Source organism: Ictalurus furcatus, chromosome 3 (genome assembly GCF_023375685.1).
Source record: "Ictalurus furcatus strain D&B chromosome 3, Billie_1.0, whole genome shotgun sequence".
Lineage (NCBI taxonomy): Eukaryota > Metazoa > Chordata > Actinopteri > Siluriformes > Ictaluridae > Ictalurus > Ictalurus furcatus.
The window spans coordinates 22,790,576-22,810,403 of record NC_071257.1 but is presented as its reverse complement, the minus strand read 5'-3'; the positions used below and the strand labels follow the sequence as shown (position 1 = coordinate 22,810,403).

The window sequence follows — 19,828 nt, the reverse complement described above, 5'->3', positions numbered from 1 at the left end:
TGTGCAGCCAACATGATTTGATCATATATTTTCAATGCCCTGAATAAACTCCATACTCTCACCTGAGCTGAGGATCGAACTCAGGTTGCTGGCATTAGGCAACAGCCACATTACTCTTGCACTCTTCTACCACACACATTTTAACCATGTTAATTTAAATACTATAGTTTTTAATAGTTTTTTTCAGTGCCAACATCCCCACAAGATTTCATAATGTAATTGGTTTACGTTAATACTACACAAATTGATCCTGCTCAATTGTGTACCTCATGTTGTCACAGGGTAGAGCCCTCTGCTGGATTGAAATAACAAGTTCTAATACAGGTGGCAGGTAATGTGGGATTATTTTCTGTTTTGCCAGGATTATTTCCTTGGGTCATAATGTTCTATCTTAGCCTTGGACATTATCTATATGGTCTTGCACATACACATCAGTATAAAATGATGAGCCACAAGTGTATGCAATGTGTAAAACAACGAGGGTCATAGTGGTTAATACTTTGGGTAGGATAAGTGCTGGGGATAAGTGAGTTCAGGTAGTCATCAAGTGCAAAAGGCTTGCAAGAAAGTGATCAACACTGGGAGCTATTTGTTCTTCTCTCATAACTTTTCCATTATGCGTGATGTATTGGAAAACATCAGCAACTAATCACTCACATACTGTGAATTAAAAAGCTGAACTATTACACGAGTATGAGAAATTGTATAGAAAGACATTAATGCTCTCAGTGTAGTATCCTCTTGCATAGGTAGTGCTGTATTAATAGATAGCATGTCTCAGTTTCTCACCAAACTCACAAAAATGGCACGAGGGCAGTGATGACATGTGTACAAGCATGAAAAAGCCTCTCGTCAGTGTAGTGTGCATGTGGAGGTCCTCATTTACTCATGCACCTCCCAATGTGAGATAAGTACCAGTGGCCACCACAAAGCCTATATATAGAGAAGTTCACATTCCTTGTCACCAACCACATGTCTGCTGATTGATGAGATCTGAGCCAGCTTGTGTTTATGGTGCCAAATGTGTCAGCCTGGGCTTTTGTGAATCCCAGTAGACCCTCTGCTGCACTGAAGGGAAACCCTATACCCTTACATTTTATACTGTGTCCAGATACACATGCAGGAAAGAGATGGTAAAAATTGTGCATCTTGGTCTTAAGCAACATGCACTTAAAAATATTCTAGCTTTTCTCTTTTCAGGTGCCTTTTGTTTAAGCTGTTGGTCTGGTCGCTTACTTCAGCTTAAACATTATATCAGACACATCATTAAATATTAATTTCTGTGAAGACTTCAAAGTAGACAACCGAATAACAGCCATCAGCATTTACAGTGCAAAATATGGCTCATCTGAAAGTAAATGATAGCTGACTGGAGATCAGAAAAGACCTAGACACGGCTATGATTAAATACTACTCACTAGACTTGTCCACCACTATACTATATTACTGATGATTAAATGTATATGTCACAACAGCTTTGAGCAGACTTAATGTTGTTCTGGAAGAACGCTTTAGTAAGCAGTATTATGACATGATTCACAAGAGGATACAAGAAAATACAAAGCACTATATTGCAGCACTGGTAAATTCACAGTCAGGGGTATCAGGTACCAGGTAGTAGTAGAAGGTATACAAATATAAATATGAAATAGTCAGCAGGTAAAGCTGTTCAAATACGGTTTCTATCATTGTGCAGCAATTCAAGGACTTTCTGCAAAACTGCTGTATATATGTATAACTACGTGGTTACAGACAGCAGACATTCTGACTGCTCTGAAACAGATTTTTATTCCTTTTATTTGTTGTTTATTATAATAGGTTATACCACGCTTTAGCACTGGGTGCTGCGTAATCCGTGTTCTGTTTGAGAGCGTCTTTCTGTGATTGACCTGACCATCATAACATCACAGTGTCAAGATTCCATTGATGCAGAAGGAGTCTGACATTATGAAGGAAATGACATTATGAATATTGTTCCTTTTAAAATGCACGTGTGGAGGCTTATATTCTTGCAGGATTGCGGTGTTTGAAATTCAACCGTGGTTCCTCCTAGACTTGAATAAAAGCACTAACTGCGCTATTCCACATACATGCTCTAACAAACACCCAAAGTTGGCTAAAGTCAATCTGATTAACAGGGAAGAGAGAAATGTCACCCCTCTCACCCAGAGAGCAGGACCGATTGTGCTTTCTTGGATTCTCGGTGTGACATTGTAATATTTGAGAAGAATGAACATTTTCACAGTGGTGCAAGGAAGTTATGAATATGCCAAGCATACAAGACAAAAATGGAATATTAATGAGAATATACCGTAGATTTCATTTAAACAAAACTGCTTTCCCAAAAGTATAGCTTTAATCCCTACACGATTCCTACCGTCGTCATTTTCTTTAATATTAAATCAAGATCTGAAAGCAAAAACTGCCACACTACTTCTAGTGAATACACATTCTGGCTGCAAAAAGAACTTTTATCCATGTTGTTTGTTTTAGGGCAAAAATAGTAAGGGAAATATAGTCAGCCACAATATCCATTTAAACCATGGCTGTATTTTAATACACCTAATAAACATTACTACGTATATTGGGGACATGTATTCATAATGTGATAAAACAATGCTGGAAAGTTTCTTTGATATCTGTACCACTAGCGCATGCATTTTGGGAAGCTCTATCAAAGACTTTTCCGTTGGTATTTCCTATTCAGTCACATTTCCTATCCAGTTGGTCCACACATGAAACAAAGAGATGCATCACTTTGAGTTCAGAGAATGAATCATGTGTTCAAGAGCAGCTGTTTAATAATGATATTACATGTTACATTCCCCACTACTGTAACTGCATATTTTTACTATTACTTGTAACAAATACTATAGCATGCTTTAAGATGAATAAGTGAATAGCAATCTGGGCCTTTACGATAGCTAAGTGAGCTACATTAGCTGCTTAAAACTCTTTTCTCACAGTGAGACAAACATGAGCAGAGTTTTCCTTTTTATCTTAAAAAAAAAACAAAACAAAAAAACAAATTTCAATAATGACTTATCGGTTATCAATAATGCATCCTAAACATCTTAATACTGAATGCAGCAGCACTGTAGAATTGACAGAAGGTGTGAGTTAGCCATGACAGCCACACTGTAAAACCTGATGAATTCATTTAACTCGTAAAATGTGAGGAAACTAATTACCTCAAAATTTTTAAGTTGATAAATCAATTTCTTTGAGCCAAATACACTTAAATATAATTTTTTAAAACTCAATTAACTCTATTTAAGTGTATTTGGATTAAAGAAATTGAATTATCAACTTTAAAATTTTGAGATAATCAGTTTCCTCAATTTTTTTTTACTACATCACTTTAATCTCTGTAGAGAGTTGGCTGAAGAGGAATGGTGTGCATGTTAAAAAATACACAAACACTTAGTTCACACTGTTTTTAATACCTCCAGGATGAACAGTGTGACAAGTGAGGAATGTTACTTTATATTTAGTGAGATTTATCGCTTGCTTTCTTCAAAAGAAAAAAGGGATTCGATTAAATGTCGGCAAGGCACCTTGATTTAAAGAATTCATAGACAAAACTAATTCTTTGCAAAAGCACATAGCTCGAGTAAAGCAAACTATAAACCTTGGTGTTGGAAAATCACTAATCATGATCATTTTATCAGAAGGTTGTGAGTTCAAATCCCAGCACGACCAAGCTGCCACTGTGGGGCACTTGAGCAAGGCCCTTAACCATCAACTGCTCATTTGTATAAATGAGATATATGTAAGTCGCTCTGGATAAGCGTGTCTGCCAAATGCCATAAATATAATATAAATATATAATATAATATATTTAACCCAGAAGCAAGACCACACTCTTTTCAGCTGTTTTCTAACTCCTATTTTATACTCTTGTAGTGCAATGTCATGTTCATTAGCAGATATCCCTTATAAAACTGCTGTGCAGAATAAATATGTGTGTGTGTGTGTGTGTGAAGGGAATGTGATTATGTCTAGTGTACATTCTCCTGGAGGGAGGAGGAAAGTACAGTGCTTACTTAATAAAGGCTGGAGGCATGTCTCTCTTCATAATCTGGTCTTCTGTGGTCTGAACAGTTTCCTTCCCCACCTGAACACACAAGGGAAACAATGTGAAAAACCAAGTAAGAAAAGTACCACAACTAAACAGACTTCCAAAAGATGCTTTGTTTTCTATGCATCAATAGCCTACGTCTGAAGTGGATTTAACCTCTTTTGATGACTTACATTCCTCATTCAACTACATACGTACCCTTCCTATAGTTTGACTAATTACTACAATGAGAGATTAAGGAGTTAAACAGTTCAGGTATTTTGTGTCACTAAATACAGTTCATGCCAGGATCTGATACTCCCTGATACTGACAATGGAAATATTATGAACAGCACAATTCTGTTTTATCCCTGCAATCCGGGGTTCTCCCATCCTGTTAGGTTAAACACTCTCATGTAGCACTGTCACCACTTGTTAACAGAGTTGTTTGGAGTGGCTGCGAATAATAAGGCCCTGTATGTGCAGGATGGCCTGAAAGCAGTGCCACTGCAGCAGTCTGGGAGGCTGCCAAGAGCCACGAGCCATGAGCTGATCAACAAAACCTACACACAGCCTCATCTGCAGCTACCACACCTATTCATCAAAGCATGCACACCCACACACATACACACACACACGAAATCATCTGTTCTGTTATAATATGCTATAAGGATTGATTCCAGATTGAAGTCCAGAAACAACACTGCAAGAGAGTGATTTTTTTTTTTTTTTACCTTAAGGGCATATGGCCTTCCACCCATCTACTCTTTTTCCACATGCCAAATTACATTGAACATTTAACTGCTTTACAAATTCCAGATCAAGCAAGACATCACCATTTAACCTCAGCATATCACAGAGTGCTAGCGGAAAGAGAACACACAGTACCCACAGCAGTATGTGAACACTAGCTGATGATCTAAAAAGGGATATTGATTGTGTTTACATGTGGCGCCTCTGTTCTTGAGAGATTTAGTTCCTCAAAGGCCACAGCTGATTATAAATAAGCATATATGTCCATTTTGGACGAAGAGGTAACAGGAAGGGTCCTATCCGAGGAGAAATGCCATAGTCAGAAATGCAAAGACACACACACACACACACACTTTCTATCTCTCTCTCTCTCTCTCTCTCTTTCTCTCTGTCTGTCTGTCTGTCTCTTTTCAAATAAAAGCTGTAAACACTCAATTTTTGAATGTGTGAATTGTTTTGCGAGTGATTGTGATGACAGTTGGTCCTTTCTGTCCTCACAAAGAGCTAAACACATGCATACACATCCATTAGTTATGTCACACATCCAGTGCTAGAACTAAATGGACAAAGGCCAAGCCAAACAGCTACAGAGGCCAAACACAGACAGAATGCTGCTCAACCTGCTTGGTTCAGAGACTACAGTGTCAGCAAAGTCCTGATAAGATCACTCAGCTCAGGTGGCAATAGGCTCAATACAGATACATATAAAACAATACCAGCTAAAAAAGTGTACGATCTAAAAAAAAAAGAGAAAAGAATGTGTTTACGGACGTATGATATATTTCCCTCATTTGAATTTGTGTATCTTAATCCAGTGGGACCCAAGATCATCCTCCACAGGGGGCCTCCACCTCACCCATCCCCACGGACGCTGGACCCAAAGACCACATTCCAAGCAGATATTCTTAGCCCACAGGGGCCTGGGTGTGTGGAGATTGCTTATGGGACTGTTAGTTTAGAGACAACTAGGAAGCTCTGTCATCGTATTTGAGCTTATTCCAAAAATGAGTGAAGGAACTGCAATAATCATCAGACACTATGCAGCCTTGGTATAATATATATTTCCAGAGACTACACAAACACAAACAAAACAAGTGGCAACACAATATTCAGACAGGTGACAGCTCTCCCTCTCTTCCTGAAAAGAGATTGATTTCCTATCAGTAAACATGTCTTGTGAGCGAGTGTTCTCTACAAGGCACTGGTAATGAGAGGAACAGATGTGCTCCCTGAGGTCTCATGTTCAAGACCAGGACTGGCACCTTGACAGGATCAGGCCATGTTTTACACATGCTGCACCCATGTGTGCAATCTGGCAGGTCAGTTGTGTGTGTAACGCATTTACAGTTAGACACAGTGCCACTTCTGGCACTAATGACAGAGCAACAACGATCACTCATGTAAACGTTTGCATAATTTGGCTTCAAAAACCTTGCTGGCAGATGTCTTGGGTACTGTGAGCATAGCCGGTACTCAGAACTGATATCAGTGTCATATGAAAAAGTAGAAAAATAAGATTGGGACATTGGTATACAGTGATTGCAATTAAGGACAAAGTGGAGATGCTTTCAGCAGATGCTTTTACCCAAAGCGACTTACACTAAATGAACACACTTTCAAGTGCACTTAAAAGTACTTCAGCGAACACAGCACAAGTTAGATGCTGCATCAATTCATCAATTGAGTCCCAGCTTTCCATTGCTGCATACTGTTCTTTGAGGAATGTTCTCTGACCTTTGATTAAGAATGCATGCTTTATAAGTGCTGCAGAAATGATTTCTGCTGTAACTATTTTGCAGCTGCCTTGTGTGAAGGACCTTTTACTATGGGGAATGACTGTGACTAAACTGTGACTGCAGGAAGATTATTTGCTCAAAAAGAGCACCTGGGGAAAAAAACCTGATTCTTCTATATCATAATTCTCTATAAAGCCTAAAAAATATTATCAAGTAGTACATGATCTCTTCAGTATGATTGCTTAGAAAACACCTGTTGACTCGAATGCCTACGGTCACCTCCAGCTTATTTATGACTTTAAAGTGAGACGGTTTTAAACTCTGGCATGACTGCCTTACTATCATTTGTGTGTGCAGTGCATGTCTATTCAGGGTCTGTGAGGGTGTGCATGCAACATGAACACCTCCCTTCTTGTATTTTAGTATTATACGTAACATACTTGTATTATTTTATTATACACGTCTGCCTACATGTACAACCACAGGAGTATCTGTGCTTTTTGTGTGTATGCGGTAAGGCATGTAAGCAGGGGCTCTCTTTCAAATGATGGTTTCCATAACAAGTTCTTCTCGAATTGACTTGGCTGTTTACTCTTGAGCTGCAAAAGCATTTCTCAGTGATTACTCTGACTTGAAGAAACGCATTTCCTTTAAAGGAACTTTACAGAGGTCCATAAAAGGCTCTCCATAAACCTGTATGCAAGACAGAGGCAAACACCCTTGTGTCACATTTTAGGCAATAAAGAATAGGCTAGTCTGTCTCCTGGAGAAAAACTACTACAAATCTATTTCGGTATGTAATCGTGCCAAGGTTATACAGTTCAAAATTGTATGTAGGATGTATATTTCACCAAACCGTAGACATGCATTCAACAATGTCCTCTCACCTCTATGTCTTAAGTGCAAAACACAAATTGATACACTCACTCACTGTCTTTAGTCATGTAATCAGTTACAAATATACTGGGCCAAGATAGTTTCTGAAATGAGTAATATCATTAATAAGGAGTTGATATTAGATCCTTTATTTTTGATCCTTGGGCTCCCTGATAAAGCTTTTATTTTATCAAAAGAAAAAAGACTATATAATCTTCTTAATTTTGCAGCTAGGAAAAAGATATTACTGAGGTGGATAAGTGACGAGTCTCAGATTATATTGGGTTGGCAGAAGATTTTGATGGAACTAATTCCACTGGAATATTTAACTTGTCTAGTTACTTTTCAGCAAGGCCAGTTTTATAGTGTCTGGAAGCCCTATATCAATAATCTAGGGACTGAATTGTCAACTATTCTGTGGACGAGTTTTCCCATTCATCTGCCTTAAGAGAGTACATAATGGTTCTGAAATTGTAACATACCTTTTTTTAAAAATTATTTATTTCTTTTTTAATTTTTTATTTTTACCTTTTAAGTGGGCTAGGTTAAATGGGCTCATTATTACTTCTGCCGGGGTTTAAAAACAAACAAAAAAAAATTATTATTATTTTATTTTTTTTCTTAATTGTGGTTGAAATTTTTGTTGTGTTTTCTGCTAAAGTTGGAAAATGTTCAATAAATATATTTGAAAAAAAGAAAGAAAGAAAGAACAGGCTGCTAGAAGAGTGACACAAATGGCTATAATGGATCGTTTTAATGCATAATTGATGTAAATGCACATGGTGTAGTGAGTGAGGTGCAGAATCAATAAAAAGGCTGTTTGATGTGTGTACTTCAGTGCTGTGATAATGGATTCAGAGACAGAGGCAATCGAGGTCACCGGCTGCTCCTTCCCCAGTCAGTCTCACTGCTGTCAGATATCATTACGTGCCATTCAACCAGTATCAGCAAACAAAGCTTAAGAGCAATGTCCACACCTTCCATAATTGTTAAAAAATATATATACAGTGCTGTGAAAAGATATTTACCGCATCCTGATTTCTTCTATTTTTGTGTATCTCTCACACTAAATTGTTTCAGAAATTAAAACAAAGGCAACCTGAGTAAACACAAAATACAGTTTTTACACGATAATGTTATTTATTAAAGCAAAAACGTTATCCAATACCAACTGGGCCTGTGTGAAAATGTATTTGCCCCCGTAGTTAATAATTCCCAAAATCTATGACACTGCATTCATAATGGGGTTCAGCTGGACTAGACACAACCAGACCGGATTACTGCAAACCCTGTTCAATCAAATCAACACTTAAATAGAACTTTTTCAACAGCATGAAGTTGGTTAAAAGGTCTTACCCACCTTACACACTACGCCAAAATTGAAAGAAATTCCAGAACTAAAAAGAAATTCCAAAAGAAGGTGATTGAAATTACATCAGTCTGGGAAGGGTTACATAGCTATTTGAAAGGCTCTGGGACTCCAAACAACCATAATGAGAGCCATTATCTCCAAATGGAAAAACTCGGCACAGTTATCAACCTTCCCAGAAGTGGCCAACCTTCCAAAATTCCTCCAAGAGCACAGCAACTACTCATCCAGGAAGTAAGAAAAGAGCCAAGGACAACATCAAAAGGACCTACAGGCCTCTCTTGCATCAATAAAGGTCACTGTTCATGACTCTACTATCATAAAGACACTGGGCAAAAATGGCATCCATGGAAGTGTGGCGAGGTGAAAACCAGTGCTAACCCAGAAGAACTAAGGCCAGTCTGAATTTTGCCAAAAGACACCTTGATGATCCTCAAACCTTTTGGGAGAATGTTCTGTTGACTGATGAGTTGAAAGTGGAACTGTTTGGAAGACAGGGGTCCCATTACATCTGGCAAAAAAACAAACTCAGAATTCCACAAAAAGAACATCATACCTACAGTCAAACATGGTGGTGGAAGTGAGATGGTGTGGGGATGCTTTGCTACTTCAGGGCGTGGGCAACTTAGGTAATACTTGAGGGAAACATGAATTCCTGAAATTCCTAAAGAAGAATGTCCGGTCTTCAGCCAGTAAATTGAAACTGAAGGCCAACTGGATTATGCAGCAAGACAAATGATCCAGTTATCAGAAATGTTTGGTTATAGTTATTGCTGCTAAAGGTGGCACAACCAGATTTTAAGTTTAACTTTCACATGGGTGAAAGGTGTTGGATACATTTTTTTGCTTCAATAATGTTTACTTAGGTTGCCTTTGTTTTATGTTGTATTTCGTTTGAAGATCGAAAATAATTTAGTATGAGACATACACAAAAACAGAAGAATTCAAGATGTGGACAAATAGTTTTTCACAGCACAGTACGTATTTCCCCCATATACGTGCCTTTGTAGTTGAAATTAGTCTACATACAGTGCATATGTTCACCCACAAACAGCATCATCTCAAAAGCAGACCACAGGGGTTTCCTGTCAGTGCTGGAAATATAGGGACTGACCGAACTCATCATCAGGTCCAACAGCAGCTTCCATGCATGCTGTGCTTCCAGTAATATCTGATCTGAGTCTGAGCATTGTTTTCTGAGGAAGGGTGTGGTGGCATTTATATAATCCCAATAAAATCCTTAATTTGAATTTATTTAAATGTGCTTGACCTGACTATAAGCATTATTATATATTGTACTACATACGGTGCAACTGGGAAATATTCACAGCACTTCACTTTTCCCACATTTTGTTATGTTACAGCCTTATTCCAAAATGGATTAAATTCATTAATCTGATGGAGCTTGAGAGGTCCTGCAAAGAAGAATGGGAAAAACTGCCCAAAAATAGGTGTGCCGAGCTTGTAGCATCATTCTCAAAAAAACTTGAGGCTGTAATTGGCGCCAAAGGTGCTTCAAGAAAGTATTGAGCAAAGGCTGTGAATACTTAAGTACATGTGCATTTTTGTTTTTAATTTTTAATAAATTTGCAAAGATTTCAAACAAACTTCTTTCACGTTGTCATTATGGGGTATTGTTTGTAGAATTTTGAGGAAAATAATGAATTTAATCCATTTTGGAATAAGGCTGTAACATAACAAAATGTGGAAAAAGTGAAGCACTGTGAATACTTTCCGGATGCACTGTACATCTGAGCATTCAGCTCTGAATCTGGCAGAATCCAGCTCTCTTTGTCTCTGCCCTATGATAAACTCTACTCAAATAAAATTCTACAGGCAGTAGACTTTACACATAGACGATTAATACAGTGCACTGTTCTAGTGGAGTTTTATTTATTTAATTTATGAAATGTGCGTTCGTTTTGGTTTTGGTCCTGTCTGTGCCCCGTACTTACATTGGTTGGTTACCCTAATCTGTTCATCTGTTCTGTCTTATCATGACTAGTTTGGTTATTTCTGCTCTGCTGTTTCTGTTCAACATTGTTCAGTCTTATTATGTGTTCTGTCCCGTTAAGAGCATGCCTTGTTTTTCAAGTTCCGTGTCTTTTGGTTCTGACCCTCGGCTGTTGTTCGCGTGTTGATTAAGGATTACTCTGGTTAAGCCTGCCTGTCTGTGTTTTGACCAATGCTACTAACACTGACTACAATTTCTGGATTGCTCACAATAAAACACACAATGACTTTACACACTTGCATCCTGCCTCTCATTTCCATGTATTACACACGTAACATAGGCAAACACTTTTAACCAGGTCTTAGGCTTCTTAACTCTGGATTTACAGTTATCAGAGGAAAATGAATTAACACCAAAAAGTACAGAGAGAGAGAAAGAGAGAGAGAGAGAGAGAGAGAGAGAGAGAGAAACAGAGAGAGAGAGAGAGAGAGGGGGGTGGGGGGGTGGGGGAGGGAAGCATCGATGATGTAAAAAGGAACATTTTCATAAAACTGGTTTCTTACAGGAAAGATGCTTCCTACAAGGCAAACAGTGGTTAATAAAACTCAGTGGAAAAGAAAACTGAACAGTCATACAGTTAGAAAGTTCAGAAGCTGTTTTTTATTAATGTACCATAGAACAATGTTTCTCAAATAGGCATACTCATACCCCTAAGTCACATCTCTGTCAGCACATCACTGCTTCAATGTCCAACTACATTTCACAGTATCCTCAGATAGCCAACAATCTCAAACTACATCACATGGCCATTCACATGACCCTAATACCCATTCACAATCTCTGAATACACCTTGAAACTTCTGAATACACCTGATCCTAATGAGAAGTAACCTGGTCATTTCACTCTCCCTAGATATAAGTCCAGAGATTTCAGCTTTTTTTTATGTTACACATATATAGTTATTCCAGTTCTGACTTTGTTTTGCTCTGTTGTTGAGTTTGCCTCTGCATTGTCTAATGTGTTTGTAGATCACCTGACCTTGTGCCTGCTTGACATTTCTGAGTAGAGTTTTGCCCTTCTGGTTTGTCTGGTTTTTATTGTGAAATAAACCACCCATTTCTAGGTGATATATTCTGCAATATAAGTGTAATCGTTGTACTTAATATTCTTTTTATATGATCAAATCATAAGCTTTATATTCTTCGTCTTAAAAGTTTCTAAATTCTAGTCTGGTTAATAGAACCTGATTTAAAAGTTCATTCAAATATGGTACTGTAGCCAAAAAAGTTTAAGAACCACTGCAATTATTATTACTATATTAATACATTTAGCATCGAATGTACCCTAAAATTTCCAGCTCAACATATACAAAGTTCTATACAATCTCATTCGAATATTAGCTTCAAATAATTGTTAGAACCTTTTTCAAATGTATAACCAGTGGTATCCATTAGTAGCTCCATTAACTACAAATAATACTAATGCCAAGGCTTTTATAAGATATATTATGTCAAATAATTATGTTATACAACATAACCAATCAAGAATGTGTGAATATGAAAGTAAATGAGCTTAACAAGCCAGAAGCACAGGAGTTTAAGATTAGACTTCAGCTAGAGCAGAGCCACGATAAGCAAGAGGACATGTCAGTCTACATGAAATCCAGTTACACGGATATAAGGTTACAAATTCCAGATGCATCCTGCTATCATGAACCAAACAAGATCATTGTTATCAGTCTGAAGAAAGTATGATGATTTATTTCCAATTTGGAGCAGATTTTCAATTCAGCAATTAAATGAAAACTTAATAACTGTGAGTTTGTCACTTTAAACTAACTTATCATTTAGAATTTTTTTGGAAAAAAATGTATTTTGTTCAACTTCATCTCTTTTGAGCTGTACTTAAAGTGAAGTTATGAATAAACTACAAAAATGCTGATTATACATACAGTCTGTTTTCTGCATTGGTGTTTTAGTTCAGAAAAAAAAAATCATGTTTTATTGTTAAATGTAACAGATATTGTTTTTTCTGTCATTAAAGCAAGTAATATATTTGCAACTAGACCACATTCAGACAAACTTGATTATTTTGTAGGTCTATATTCGAGCGCGTGATCAAACAAAGATAACAAGCGAGTCAGCAGAAGAACTGTGGCAAGTTCAAGACCTAGTCAATCTATTTATTAAACTACATGACAGTATGTCTCATAAAAACTTCAGGCAGATATTGAGTTATTTTACCTTTGCATAGTACTGCTTAACAGATAAATATTTACTACCTTTGAAAATAAAAATGGACCAGGGTCCTCTAGGACCTTATGTCTCACTTAGTAACTCTGTTCTGTTCCCTATTTAGTAACTCAAAGTGCACTGAAGGTGTTTAAACACCGGAGACCATGTATAAAGTAATAATCAAACAGTAGAAGTTAAAAACAAACCAGCAACTGTTCACATATAGTGTTGCACGACTGGCCTGGCTCCAAGTGAATTAGGCAACTTGAGCTACAGATGATGCGTGCACCACTTTGGGATAGAAAGAGGGGTGGGAGTGGATCTTCACCCCCCTTTACACCCGGCTGTTACGATTTGCATCTCGGTACTTTTTGACAGACTTGGCAGCGGAAGCAGTCCGAATGCGGACCGTCTTCTCTGCCAGACCCCTGCTTGGCCAAGAGGGCTCTCTTCATCTTAAGCCATAAAATGCTCACTTCGTGAAGAGAGAGTGGATGGAAGACAGAGTTGCTCTAAAAAAATTCTTGTAAATCCAAGGGTCTGGATCCTTTGGCACCACCTGATATCCCAAGCTAATAAGTTCAAAGTACCTACACTGAAACCAAAAACCATAGACTTATACATAGAGGTTTGGGCGTGTGATTACAGCACTGTCATTGCTGGCTCAAATTGAGCCTATTACCTGAAGACACTTAAAAATTCCACATAGAAGCAAATAACCTTCCCATGATACCAATACATTTTAGAAAGAGCTTTCCCACAATACCATTATGTTTTAGAAAGAGCTTTCCCACAATACCATTATGTTTTAGAAAGAGCCTTCCCCGAACACCATTAGGTTTTCGAAAGAGCTTTCCCATAATACCAATAGGTACAAGACTCAACATTTCTGAGAGACCTTGGTCTCACGGGGTCCGCTGTTCCCATCGACGGTTATCCCGCGGCCCTAGCCGTTCCCATCGACGGTTATCTCGCAGGTGCACCTTGACTCAACTACCCTTATAAACGGCCCATCTTGGTTCTCTCTTAAAAATTAAGGCCTTTGTCTGTGTTACTCCTGACTTTTTCTCGTGAGACAAGAATCCTCCCCACCTTCAAGTGCATTATGAGTAAGTTTCTTTCACATTTTTCTGTATTTCTGGTTTGTAATGCTTTTTCCTTTCATATTTGCTCTATATTTCTGTTTCATATATGGTTATACTGCTTGCAAGTGTTTTACTCTACTCCATACTTCATAATATTATTATATTATCCTTATAATATCCTACATATCCTACTACTCCTTATATTATCCTTATAATATCTTAATACTCCTTTTATTATTCTTATAAAGTTATAATGTTCTGCTTTCCTTCTGTATGTGTGTGCGTGGCGGTATAGGCCTCTGTGTGTGTGTGTGTGTGTTATGTCTGCATGCCTGACCTTGACTGTGTGAGAGTGTGTGCCTCTGTGTGTGTGTGTTTCTCAGCCTGCACTCCTCAGTTCTTATATTTCTCTGTAAATAATAAATCATAGTGTTAATCTTAAAGTGTGAATCCAATTCATCAATATCCACCTAATACCATTTATTCGCTTCTGTGTGTCTAGGTGCCCGTCACTTTTCCTTCTCTCCTTAACTGGAGGGGCTGGATTTGGATCTGAACACTCGCTATCAGCTCGCGCATCTCACTGCTGACATCACTATGCTACTTGACGTTCTTCGCACCCCCTCTGGAAATGCGGGGTTCCCCCCAACTCTCAGATACAGAATCCGCCCCGCTCTACACAGACAGACCCTCTGCCTGACCCTCCCTCCAGCTGATGATGTCACCTTCTCTGATCTGGGCTCTGACCATTCTCCCCTTTTCTCGCCTCCCAGTCCCAAGTACTCTCCTCAGTACACCTCGGCTGGCTATCCCACGTCCCCAGGACGCACCCCATTTTATCACCCGTTTTCTCCCTACCGCTCCCCTCAGGATTACACTCCCACCAGTCCTGTGAATTCTCAATAAAATTACATGCTGTTCATACTTAGTCTGTGAACCTCAATAAACTTACATGTTAATCATACTTGGTCTCCCTCGTGTTTATTTCATGCAATTTTTATACACAACATCATTCAGATAGGACGTTAAACAGAGGTCCTGACTCTCTGTGGTCATTAAAAATCCCAGGACGCTTCTCATAAAGAATAGGGGTATAACCCCAGTGTCTGGGGTTATCTATCATGGCCAGCTAATAATCTCCATCCCTCAATTGGCTGCATTACTCTCCTCTCCTCTCCACCAATAGCTGGTGTGTCGTGGGCGTCTGGCACACTATGGCTGCCATCGCATCATCCAAGTGGATGCTACACGCTCGTGGTGGTTAAGGAGATTTCCCCCCATACAATGTAAAGCGCTTTGAGTGCCGAGAAAAGCGCTATATAAATCTAATGAATTATTATTATTTTCTTTTGTGCTACACGTAACTGTCTACTGAGGCTTAAATGGAGATTGGTCAAAGAAAACAAAAAATGTACCTGAGATACACCACAGGAGTGAATAAAAAGCACTACTCAGCTGTGTTTGAGCCAGAACAGGTGCCCTGGGAGGATGGGGGAAGGAGGCATTCTGGAGTGTGTATCCAAAGAAGACGCTGACATCGGAGTCTTTCACTTCCAGGAAAGGAGTCACTTTCCCTGCATAGCTGCCACTGTGAGACTGTGTTACTTCCCAATCATCCTCCCACTTTAAAATTCCCAGATGTCGCAGACAGTACTCGGCACGCTGCCTATTAGTGACGTCGGCACATAAATTAGGCAATTTTCTCCTCATTAATCTATTACTGGAAGAGCTCATTATGCTGTTGTAGAATCTTACTTGCTTAAGAACACTGTAGACTATTTACACTCGTGGGTTAAACAGTAAAGAAAGCAAAACGACTCAGTCCAAAAATCACATTCCTGCTTTTTCATGATGAGTTTTTGTGTTAATCATCAGTTAATGTGCAGTGTGACAGATTGTGATGGCCTTGGCAGCTGCAGCAGTTTGAGGATTGTAGAGATGTGCATCTGATATCTTGACCTTATTTTAAGTTCCACACATGGACTTTTGTATCCACATGGCTTGCACTAAAATAAACCTACACAAATGAACCCAAACTAGTTTATTCACTAACCCAAGTGTATTACCGATCAATAAATATTCAACAGGGAGAATTGTTATGTTATATTTCGTTACACAAACAAGCTTACATTTTCATCAGGGTAGTATTATATAACCACACCATTTGCAGTCTGAATATAAAAACACAGGGGAAAAAAAGACATGGAAGTCTTTCTGAAAGAGCAAACAGGCGTAGGAGTGAAAGAGTGCACAATCTAGCCATGTGTTTGTAAAAAGCTGCTTTAGAAACAGCAGTAAGGACTGTGTGTATGTATTCCACTGTGCTTCCATCTTATTTCCATCTTAACACCACACCCTACACATCCAAACTTTATTCCTTCAATTAAAGGAACCCTGTCAGTCGTCGGCATTACTTATTACAATCGTTATGCTTATGGTACAGTTATTTTTTGTTGTTTATTTATTCCTATTTTATTACTTCTATCTGATTCCTAATTTGGAAAACACTACTAAATAGCGAAGAAATAGCTTGTATCTGTATTCTTTGATGTACATAAAGCATGCCATTGCATCTTTTTGAACATCTGCCTACATCTCCATATACTCCAAGAAAAACCATTCACTGCTGGAGTTCCAGACCAGCTGGTGTGTGAGTTAGCTGTATTGGACAGAGGAAACCTGCAATGCTTCGCCTTCTTGTGAAAACTCTACTGTACATGGTTGCTTTCTTTTGGATACCACAAACAGCAGTTAGCACAAGCTGAATTCAATCAAATGTTGATATTAGTGTTAAGTCAAGTACGGTTTTCTGCCAGTTGCTGAAGACCAAAGCTTTTAATATGTTAAAGAAAGTTGTCTAACTCTCATGTGGGTTAGCTGTAACATGTAATCATCATAACTAATCAAATTTGACTGTCAGATAGCAATCCAGAAGGCATTATGATTAAACTTATTTTAATGTGTACACACTTACAATTAAACACAATTTAAAACATTACCTAGATATGTTTTATATACATACATATATAAATATATATATCACATATATGCTCATGACACACAGATGATGTTAAGTTTAATGTCTAGCCAGACTGGCAGAAGAAGGCTACAGTTAGAATCGTCACACTGTTTCAACTGATCCACAGTACAATTACAACTATAACATCGAACATGGCTTTACCTTATTTTATTTATTTATTTTTTTAAATCGCACATGAGCCACTAACATACGCTTCGAGCTTGACAAACATATGGTATTGAAATGTTACAGCAAAAACAAAAAACACAACTTTCTGACTGTTACAAAGTGCTGACACCCGGAAACGTCTTCTGTAAAAGATAAATGCATGTCTCCTAGCAAACAACATCACCATATGGATGAGTACAGGTATTTCTCTGTTAAATAAAAACATGGTTTTATCCATTCATTCCTAGACTTAGCTTATGTGGGCATCCGTAATACTTAAGGCAGCTAAAGACTTGACTGGTTCTTCTATTGTACATAATTTTTGCGTGAAATAGTTTAACTGTGAAGAAAACAATTTTGGCAGGGTATCAGTATTGGCTAATAGTCAAGGTTACACAAGGTATTGTGCTATCCCTTATTAAAACGTATTAGCATTAATATAAACCAATTATGCGAATTACAGCTGGAACTACTGTCAAAGCCATGCTGTTTCAGAAAATGAATCAAGACCTTGTGACCAATCAGATTTGAAAATTCAACAATACTGTGGTATAAAGTGTTCAACAGGCGCAGAATTTTCTTTCACTTTTCAATTTCCTTTCAGCCTTTGAAGAACAGTACGTGCACAAGGTCAGCGTTCATGCGAGAGTACCTGCGGCCTCGTGCCTACGACCGAATCACAGATATTCAATACAACAGCAGTCTTGCTCGTGCAATATTGCTTTTATACAACAGTTCTATAAAAAAAAAAACAAGAAATGAATACTGAGAAACTGACATTTCAGGCACAATATGGACAAATATTTCGTTTATTTTTGCACCATCAACAAAAACAGCTGGATAAAGTGTTGTGTGTTGTAATGCAATGCACAGACTGACTGATAGCCCGTAGTAAGTGTAGTAATGGCTTCAGTGTAACAAACTAGTGCTAGAACACAGAGAGATGTACCCGTGCTGTTGTACAGAATTTCAGCACTCTTGGAATGCTTCTTATCCAATCATATTAGTGGACTGGAACTAACTGTTGTATAGTATACCTTATAAAAACCATTGTAACTGTAATGCCAAACAACCAGATAGATGGACCTAATATCCAAGACATTAATCTGAGTAGACAATGTTTCACACATTCAGCGCTTAATCCAGGTGAAGCAAGGTTAATCACTTTAACAGAAGAGTGCTGTTTTAATTCCCTGCATGTACAAGTAAGCACAGTAAGTCTGTTTAGAGGGAAAGGAGGGCATACCAACCGGAGCGTATCTTGTTGCTGTGGCAATAATGGGCAAATACAGAAAAAGCAGGTTTCATGTTTGGGGAATTAATGATTGTGTTTTCTGGGAAAGAGAAGCTAAGTGTCAGTGCTGTGAATAGATGATCTCACTGGTCTATCTTGGATTTCCCAAAAGTGCTACAGCATCTATCTTAAGACCATCCTGAGACTGTAGGGCACAAATCACTTTGGACACTTCGACGATGACGGCATAAAGTTTTAGGAAAGCTGAAAGGCCAAAGAGTGTTTCAGTCCAGCTATAAAGTCTAAACTCAGGATATTCCACCAAGGATATAAACATCAGATGACCATAGAAGAATTGCCAGGTGGGTATTTTGAAACTGGCATGGTTTCACTGTGAACAGCGCAGGGAATCCCTCTGCCATTGTCATCTCCACCTCAGAGTATGCATGCACTACTGACACAGAACACGATTTCTCATTCTCACACACCATAAAGCTTCTGCAAACTATCAATCTTCCCACTGTCAAGATTTAATGCCATATCTAATCATATGTTTAGTTAGAATTTCCTTCCTGGGATTCTTCTAAACAGTCTGATCTGAATACTAGATTACCAGTTAGGCTCTCCTACACCCTCCCTGACACCACATGTCCCTGCAAACCACTGTGCAAACTACACATCTCCACTACTGCCAAGTTTTAAAGGCATATCCGATTCAGCCATGCTGTCTGTTCTTATATCTAAATAATCTGATGTGAATATTGTTAAACAGTACAGCACTGGGGCGCGATGATGATGATGATGATGATGATGGAGAAACTGACTGACATGCACTGAAAAAGTTTCACCGCGGAGAACGACATGCACATTGTTTACGAACGTTGGCACGAATGCCACATCAACAATAAAGCCGAGTCCAGTATTTACAGCGCTGTTTATAATCGTGATCGTGCTGAAACCTGTGTCTCACCCGCACAAGGTTGCTGACAGCTGCCTGTACAGCGGCCACGGGCGCACTGAGATCAGGAATCGCTTTGCCATCAACTTCTCCCTCCTCATGCATGATGACCAGGTGAGATATCTGCTGAGCCACCGGCTCCAGGATACTCTCAATGGTTTTCGTGTGAAACACCGGCATCGTGGAATCGCACAGACTCTCCACTCTAACTGGCGAAAACAGGGCACGACTCTGTCTCACAATCCACCCGGTGTTTGCTTCAAGGACAACCCTCCGACCCGTGCAGTCCCCAGGCTTTTCCCTGTCATGCGGTAATCATGAAATCCCCGGGTCACTCCTCCACACACTGATGGCTTCTGAAGCGGCCGGCCCCCCCGCCGA

At 38.7% G+C, this 19,828-nt stretch overlaps 1 protein-coding gene across 2 annotated transcripts in view; it reads right to left on the bottom strand.

The window, feature by feature from the left end:
• Positions 1-19,828, bottom strand: part of vcla (vinculin a) — a 49,339-nt gene extending 29,511 nt beyond the window's left edge. For both annotated transcript variants that reach the window (XM_053621552.1, XM_053621553.1), the window contains exons 1-2: positions 19,460-19,828; positions 4,047-4,117 (exon numbers count right to left, since the gene is read on the bottom strand). In XM_053621552.1, the coding sequence (XP_053477527.1) occupies positions 4,047-4,117; positions 19,460-19,627 (239 nt within the window). In that variant the 5' untranslated portion in view covers positions 19,628-19,828. The remainder of the gene's footprint in view (positions 1-4,046; positions 4,118-19,459) is intronic.